Source organism: Salvia hispanica, chromosome 3, assembly GCF_023119035.1.
Source record: "Salvia hispanica cultivar TCC Black 2014 chromosome 3, UniMelb_Shisp_WGS_1.0, whole genome shotgun sequence".
Taxonomy (NCBI): Eukaryota; Viridiplantae; Streptophyta; class Magnoliopsida; order Lamiales; family Lamiaceae; genus Salvia; species Salvia hispanica.
Window position 1 is genome coordinate 28,944,358 of NC_062967.1, and position 8,642 is coordinate 28,952,999.

The 8,642-nt window shown below is 39.1% G+C and overlaps 2 protein-coding genes across 2 annotated transcripts; one reads left to right on the top strand and one right to left on the bottom strand.

Annotated features, from left to right (window-relative positions):
• The first annotated feature begins 4,508 nt into the window (after positions 1 to 4,508).
• On the top strand, positions 4,509 to 7,235 carry LOC125215751 (protein NRT1/ PTR FAMILY 8.1-like). The gene is made up of 4 exons (XM_048117284.1): positions 4,509 to 4,636; positions 5,253 to 5,470; positions 5,552 to 6,105; positions 6,371 to 7,235. The coding sequence occupies exons 1-4, from the start codon at positions 4,528 to 4,530 to the stop codon at positions 7,161 to 7,163; spliced, it is 1,674 nt and encodes a 557-aa protein (XP_047973241.1). The 5' UTR covers positions 4,509 to 4,527; the 3' UTR covers positions 7,164 to 7,235.
• Positions 7,236 to 7,514: 279 nt separating this feature from the next.
• Positions 7,515 to 8,633, bottom strand: LOC125209784 (protein NRT1/ PTR FAMILY 8.2-like). The gene is made up of 2 exons (XM_048109366.1): positions 8,416 to 8,633; positions 7,515 to 8,343 (listed from the first exon to the last, which is right to left on the bottom strand). The coding sequence occupies exons 1-2, from the start codon at positions 8,631 to 8,633 to the stop codon at positions 7,515 to 7,517; spliced, it is 1,047 nt and encodes a 348-aa protein (XP_047965323.1).
• Between the last annotated feature and the right edge of the window lie 9 nt (positions 8,634 to 8,642).

Below are 8,642 nucleotides of genomic sequence, written 5' to 3' on the forward strand. Positions count from 1 at the left end.
CTATAATTATTCAAGTTTTGAATGAATATAGATTGTGCAATAAGGTCTTTTCTGTTGGTTTTGATAATGCAACCGCTAACACTGCAAGTATTGCCGACTTATTTGCGGCTTGTGCCCCGGTTATAAATGGTAAGTATTTTCATCAAAGATGCATTTGTCATATTTTAAATTTATGTGTACAAGATGCTCTTTCTTTGTGGCAAAAGCATGTTGATCCTATTAGAACTACCGTAAATTTGATCCATTGGAAGCCTCAAATTGGTAAGAATTAGAAGAAATATTGTCATCAAAAGAAAATCAGGTACACAAATTTTTCTATTGATGTGTCTACTAGATGGAACTCCACATATGATTGTTTGAACTCTACTTTGGAGCATATAGATTATTTGATTGATTTTTTTAGAACTTATCCCGTTGATGATTTATATCTATCGCATGCATGTTGGGAGCAAAGCATGAGTTTGTTTAAGTTGTTCAAAGGTTTCAAAAATGCGACTGTTGAGTTATCGGGTGTTTATTATTGCACATCTGTTCGTGTTTTAGAGCATTGCATGTATATATCACTTGGTTTTAAGACGGCTATGAAAAATTCCGTTACAAATCCTGAGTTGATGTGTGTTTTATATTATATGATTGACAAATGGCTTAAGTATTTCAGTGAGATTCCAACTGTGTTTTTAAGTGCAAAGGTTTTGGATCCGAAATGGAAATTAGTCGGTACCTTGAAGATTTTAGAATTTTATTACAACAATTTGAGTTCTATTGACCTTCAACCACTTCGGTCTTTGCAATCGGACACCAATGAGGACTACAACATAAATTTGTCCGAAACATTCCAAATAAACCTCCCCAATCTCTCCTTCATCAAACATGCATTTGAGTTTGAGTTGCGAACTCTCTTTGCCGAATACGAAGCCAAGTACAACAGTACCCACCAAGTGAGACAACGACCCACCCCTCATCAACAACATAGTTTTGGGTTCTTTCAAGTTGATGACCCCGACGCACAATCCCAATTGGCCGACCTATACGGTTACACCACCAGCGGCAGTTCGTCGGCAAGGACGGTAAGTGAGTTAGATTTATATTTTGACTCACGTTTTTCTTTGAATGAAGATGAAGGTTCCGTTCCCAACCAAATCGACGTCCACGATTGGTAGGGAACACATGAGAAAGATTTTTCCATACTTGCATCAATGGCCAAAGAGATTTTTTCAATTTCGGCTTCCACTGTCGCCGTCGAGTCCGCTTTTAGTGTTGGAGGCAACATCTTGGACGATAGAAGAAGTAGACTATCTGGCCAAAAAAATATGGAAGCCACCATGTTACTTGACGATTGGTGTTCGGCTGACATTAGAGACCAAGAGCTAGATTGGAACACCCAAGTACAAACCGACCAAGACTACTACCCCGACGAAGAAGAAGAAGAACAATAACAATGAGGTGGAGTGGAAGGTCTACCGCCGATTTCCGAATAGGTAAGTAAGGTAAGAGAACTACGTGGACTTTGATTCCTTAATGTAATTGAGCATTAAGGATACGTAGGCAACCCAACTTAAATATTAAATTTAAGTTGGGCTCAAGTCATTTTCCTTTATTTCTTTATTTTTTTCAATTGTTTCAACTTTAAAATATACAAATACAATTATATAATTGTATTTGTATATACTCTAATCGGTGAAGAAGACTTCTCTATAAAACTAAATCCGGGAGACTTTTGACAATTCTACCATGATTGGTTAAATTAAACTCAACAATTAAGGTTGAATTGCTAAAGGTATCCTCAATTTAGTTATCTAGAAACATCTCCTTCGCCGACTAAGAGTATATATATATATATATACTATCTATTTACATTTATAATTTATTATTTTTTACTTCAAGTTTTTTTATTTAAATTGTTATACAAGCTAACAAACATGTATTATGTTATGTATTAAGTCTTTTGACTCTTTTGTAATTTCAATTTTCAACATTTGTATTTGTAATATCGACATATCGTTCAAATTTGTATAATTGTATCAATAAAATTCCAATTGTCCAACTCCAATGTCGACTTCTACTCTATTTGTCAATTGAATTGTCATTCTCGTTTTATTTATTTATTCGATAGTAAAAGACTACAACTACAAGGTGTAATTTGTAATTAGTACTATAAATAAATAAATTTAAAAAAAATAAAAAAAATAAAAAAATAAAACTAACTTGAACCGGCGGTCCAAACCTGAACCGGCCCGGAACCGTCTGGAAACCGCCGGTCTTGAACCGACTATGTACCGTGTATGAATCGGTTCAAGAACCGGAACCGCCGGAACCTAGGCGGGCCGGTTCAGGTTCAGCATTTTTACGAACCTGAACCGCCGATTCCGAACTGGGAACCGGCAGTTCTTGAACCGTGGTGACCTCTAAATAGGAGTATATTCTTTATAGGATTTTTTGTTCCTCTTATGGGTTAAAAATTTGAAAGAAATTCAATTGGTATTCACTAAACAGAATTGGGGTCAATAATTCTGTAAATTACTTAAAGATTAAATAGTAATTTTAAAAACTAATAACATTAATAGTAATTGTTTTGAAAAATCTTAGAGATCAAAATAAATGTATAAATAAAAACAAATGCTATCATTATACGTGCTCGGTTGTCACAACTAATTATCATATCTGGCTATGACAAATTATCACATGATTATATGAAATTGCGAGATTCAATCTTATGAACCAAATACAATATATAATTAATCTCAAGATTTAATTTTGTCAATCGAACAGTCTCGTAGATTTAATTATTCATCTATCTTGGAGCTTTATGAAAAAAAATGAGCTAAAATTGTGTTATTGTCATGTTTTAGTTAATTTATCTTACCTGCTATATCGCACATAAATGTATACATATATGTGACACTACAACCAAAAAAGCATTCACATCATATCATCTTATTTGTATGACTAGAAAATTATCAATAATCACAAAACCAAAAGAGTCAAAGTCTAATTAATTCACACCTTCGTAGTCGAATTAGTTTCGAATAAAGTGGAGATTCAGTTGAAGTGAAGTTATGATCAACTCAAGAACTGAGGTTTAATTGTTCATTTCCTTCTTATTTTTAACCATCTCTTTTTTATATTTTACTATGCAATGGAAATTTTTATGTTGTGTAAAATTGATATGAGACGTTTTTTGTTAATATGTTCAAATTGCAGGAAAAATAAATAAATGGCTCTGTATTGTGAAGATTGCTTTAAAAAATATAATAGTACTAGTAAGAGTATCCACATCCGTGCTCTTAGCTAAGAGCATGGAAGTGGGTCCGAACCTACTTTTACTACTTGTCCTTAGCTAAGAGCACTAACGCCTACATCCGTGCTCTTAACTAAGAACAAGTTCAAGGGTCCCACCATTCTATTATTCAATTTAAATAAAAATATTTTCACAATATTAAAATACATTAAAAATACCCGGAATACTATTACAAATTACAAAATAATTAAAAATTACATAATTAAAATCCTAAAAATTAAAAATTACATGATTAAAATCCTAAAAATTAAAAATTATGTAATTAAAATCCATAAAATTTCATAATGAAAAAGTATGAATGATATATAATTTGATGTGAAAAGTGGATGATGAATGTGTGTATTTATAGATGATTTTGGGATTAAAAAAAATAAAAAAATCTAAAAAAACGTCCATAAACGGCTCTATTTTTTGGAAATCCAAAAATATATATTTTTTAATTTTTGGTATTATTTCGAATTATTTCTTTTTTTTTTTTAAAAAAAAAAGAAAAATCAATTTTGGCAACGGCTAAGCCGTTGGCCAATCACATGGTGCCACGTAGGGCTGCTCAGCGGCACGAACATGCTCTTATTTAAGAGCAGCGCCGTACCGCTGGCACGGACGGACGACGTACATTGGCGGACGAGCTTGTCCTTGTCAACTACAAGGACGGACGGAAGGCGTTCCACAAACCGCTGCGGATGAGTAGTAGTTAAGATATAAAGATGTGTAAATAGTTAGGGTGTGTAGATAGTTAATTGTGAAAAAGAGTATGTTATATTTTTGGCAATACCAGTGACTGTTATTTTCTTAATTAAAGTATTTAGAAAATATTAGGACAATAAAATTAGTGTTTTGGAAAATATAATAATGAAATCTGAACATGAAAATAGAAGTAAGCAAAACAAACAAATCAAGTAGTTAAGATTTTCCTAAACCTTTTTCAGCAAAGATAAGTTTTTTTTTCTAAAATATTCATGCAATTACACTAAATTTAGAAGTTGAGCTGTATAATTTCGTTCCAGCCTTATTTTTTGCAAAAATATTTTCACATTTCTGGGTAATCTTCAAATTCCCTGTGTCATGAGTGACAAATCAAGATTCATGAGATTCTGTCTGAAAATTCAAGAACTACTCATATTTCCTCTTATGCTAATTATAACAATTCCCCAACTGTTATTAATTCTTCTTGAATTAAAAACACAAATTTGTTGTGCACAGAATAGCTTGGATCGATCTGCGGTGCCATGGCGGAGGAAGACGATAACTACACGAAAGATGGCACGGTCGACTACAAGGGTAGGCCGGCTAACCGGAAGAAAACGGGAAAATGGAGGGCCTGCCCCTTTATAGTTGGTAAGTTAGAGATGGAGATTGATATTTTGAAAATAGATTCTTCTTGATTATATAGCATTTATGAGAGAGAGAACTTGTTTGATAATCTTTCTTGATTGATTCTTCTTGATTAGCATTCATGAGAGAGAGATGATGATTTTGTTGAAACTCTCCCTTCGTTCTACTTGGTTTGCATGATAGAACTTGTTTGATAATTTTGTTATAATCTCCCTTGATTTTTAATTCTTTATGTGCCAATGAATATAAATTCAGCTAGACTCGAATTTGAGACTTTTGGCCTCAGACACTCCCTTGATTTTTCCACTCTACCGCTTGGCCAATTTGTTGGGAGAGAGAGGTGTGACAATTTTGTTGAAAATCTCCCTTGATTGATTCTTCATTTTTAGCATCTTTTGAGAGAGTGGGAGGGGGAAAGATGTATGGTAATTTTGTTAAAAATATACCTTGATTTTTAGTTTTTGCATAGAGGGTTGGCATTCATGAGAGAGGGAGAGAGAATTTGTCTCATAATTTTCTTGAAAATCTCTCTTTATTATTGGTAATTAAGCATTCATGAGAGAGAGAAGTGTGTTAATTAAATTTTGATGCAAAATGTATGATGTTATTGTTGGTGCAGGATGTGAATGTTGTGAGCGATTAGCCTACTACGGAATGAGCAGCAATCTCTTCCTCTATTTCACCAACCAACTCAATGAACACAACGCCGCCGCCTCCAAAAACCTTTCTAATTGGGCGGGAACTTGCTACGTCATGCCGTTGGTCGGGGCGTTCATAGCCGATTCGTATCTTGGCCGATACTGGACCATTGCCACCTTCTCCATCATCTACGTCATCGTAAGTCACCGCTGATAATAGTGAAATATAATACGAGATAGTCTTGCGTTTTTATTTGACCTAATCAAACATTTTTATTAGGGAATGACACTTTTGACCCTATCGGCCTCTGTCCGCGGACTGAGGCCCACGTGTCAGAAGAAAGACAAGTGCCATGCCACATGGTCGCAGACTGCGGTCTGCTTCGTGGCATTGTACTTGGTGGCACTGGGGACCGGTGGGATCAAGCCGTGTGTGTCGTCGTACGGTGCGGATCAGTTTGACGACGCCGATGAAGACGAGAAACTTCACAAGGCCTCGTTCTTCAATTGGTTCTATTTGTCGATCAATATCGGCGCGTTGACCGCGGGAACACTCCTTGTTTGGGTACAAGTGAATGTCGGTTGGGGGTTAGGGTTCGGTATTCCAACCGTGGCGATGGGAGGCGCCGTTGTGTTATTCTTCGCTGGTACTCGATTGTACCGGTACCGAAAGCCCGGCGACAGCCCCCTAACACGTATGTGCCAGGTGGTGGTGGCTGCCGTGAGGAAACGTAATGTTCCATTGCCTGATGACATATCTCTTCTCTACGAGACATCCGATGCGGACTCGGTCATAGTAGGTAGCCGTAAACTCGAGCACACCAACGAGTTACGGTACGCATTTTAACATAAATTTTCAAGTCGAATTGGATCGGACAATGTAAAAACAATTTACAGGATTCAATTTTTTTTTAAAATTTTGAATTATAGATGGTACACATCATTTTTTAGCATATTGACAATTCACACAAAATACCTCAATAATTTGATGAATTTAAAAGAAATTTTTATATGGTAAGGTATTTAGGAAACTTAGATGTCTTTTAGTGTCATCATAAATGATTGTAACATTTATAAGCAGAATTTGTCAATATTGCAGTTACTTTGACAAGGCAGCGGTGGAGATCGAATCCGATCACGTCAGAGACTCCACAAACCCATGGAGTCTCTGCACGGTGACGCAAGTCGAGGAGCTGAAGGGAATATTCCGTCTGCTCCCCGTGTGCGCCACCGGAATAATGTTCAGCACCGTGTACGGGCAGATGGGCAACCTCTTCGTCCTCCAAGCCGTCTACATGGACGCGAAGCTCACCCAGCGCTTCGCCATCCCGGAGGCCTCCCTCTCGATCTTCGACACCCTCAGCGTCATCTTCTGGGTCCCGGTCTACGACCGCCTCGTCGTCCCGGCCGCCCGGCGCCTGACCGGCTGCCCCACCGGGATCACCCAGCTCCAGCGCATCGGCGTCGGCCTCTTCGTCTCCGTCTTCGCCATGGTCGCCGCGGCCGTCCTCGAGATCTACCGCCTCCGGGAGGTGGTGCGCCACGGCCCGGGGACGATGTCGATATTCTGGCAGGTGCCGCAGTACTTCATCATCGGGTGCGCGGAGGTGTTCGCGAACATCGGGCAGATGGAGTTCTTCTACGGGCAGGCACCCGACTCCATGCGGAGCCTGTGCGCGGCGCTGTCGCTCGCCACCACCGCGCTTGGGAGCTACCTGAGCGCGGCGCTGGTGGAGGCCGTGACGGTGGCCAGCGCAAGGGGTGGGGCCCCTGGGTGGATACCGGATGACTTGAACCGTGGGAATTTGCATTATTTCTTCTTTCTCTTGGCTCTTTTGAGTGTGGTGAATTTGGTGGTGTTTGTTTTTGTTGCTAGGAGGTATACTTACTAGAAAGTAGTTGATGTAAGAGATGAAAATTGAAATTAATGTTTCGGTTTAATATTTACTTCTAATAGCTATTGATCCACGAGCATATCACAAATTATGAAGAAATTAAAATATGTAGATTAATTTTAAATGTTATATTCATCTAATTATGTCATTGTTTTGATAATTTTAATACACAGAATTGAAAGTTACTAGTTATTATTATAAATTAGTTAGCACACTAATGCACCCCTATTTTGATATACATATATGTAATTCATATCCATCCACACTTATAGAGTCTAAGGCCTATAATCAAAAGAGTTACATTTGGTAAGTGGAGCAAGCCACAGAAAGATGGATCATCTCGAGCCATCAACGACGAAGCGGCTTCTTGTACACGTACCACTTGGCGACCATAACGAAGACTAGCAGATTGAGCGCACTCAGTCCGGCCAGGAGCCAGTAGAAGTAGTGGAGGTGGCCGTAGTTGAGATTGTTCGGTATCCACCCGAGCTCCCCGTGGCGCGTGCTGATTTTGGTCACAATAGTCACCAGGAGAGTGCTCAAATAGCTACCGAGAGATATAGTTGTGAGCTGAAGGGCAGAGGACAAGCTTTTCAAAGGATTGGGTGCTTGGTCATAGAAGAACTCGAGATTTCCTACAAAGAAAAACACTTCTGCACATCCTATGATGAAATATTGAGGAACCTGCCAGAAAATCGACATGTCTATCTTCTTCACCTCGTAGTAGTTGTGCCTCTCGACATACCTTAACCTTCTGAGCTCAAGAATCCCAGCTGAGATCATGGAGAAGACGGAGATGAAGAGGCCGATCCCCATTCTTTGGAGCAGAGTGATCCCATTCTTGTGCCCGGTGAGCCTTCTGGCAGCAGGGACGATGAGCCTGTCGTATACAGGGACCCAGAAAAGCACGCTGAGGGTGTCGAAGATGCTCAGAGACGCTTCCGGGATATCAAAGCCCCTGTTCCCTATCTTTGTATGCATTGTTAGTCCTTGCAACACAAACAAAGTGCTCATTTGGGAATATACTGTGGCAAAGATGATCCCGGTCGCCCATACTGGAAGAAGTCGTATGATGGCCTTAAGCTCCTCCACTTGTGTCACTGTGCAAAGCCTCCACGAATCCAGCGAGCCATTTCTGTGGTCCGATTCCATCTTCACTGCAGCCTTGTCGAAGAATCTGTGTTTCCCAATACCAAAATGCTCAGTTTCTAAACGATTTTAGTTGCTAGCACGATTGATCAGATCTTACCGAAGATCGTTGGTGTGCTCGAGCTTGTGGCTTCCACTGATTGCAAGCTCAGCATCAGCTGTTTCATACAACCACTCCTCATCAGCAGGAACTTCAACATGATACTTCCTGAAAGATGCAACCAGTACTTGGCCGATGCGCGTGAGAGGGCTTCCCCCGGGTTTGTGATTACGGTACAGATGAGTGCCTGAGAAAAAAAAACCAACAGCTATTGCCATGGCCAGTGT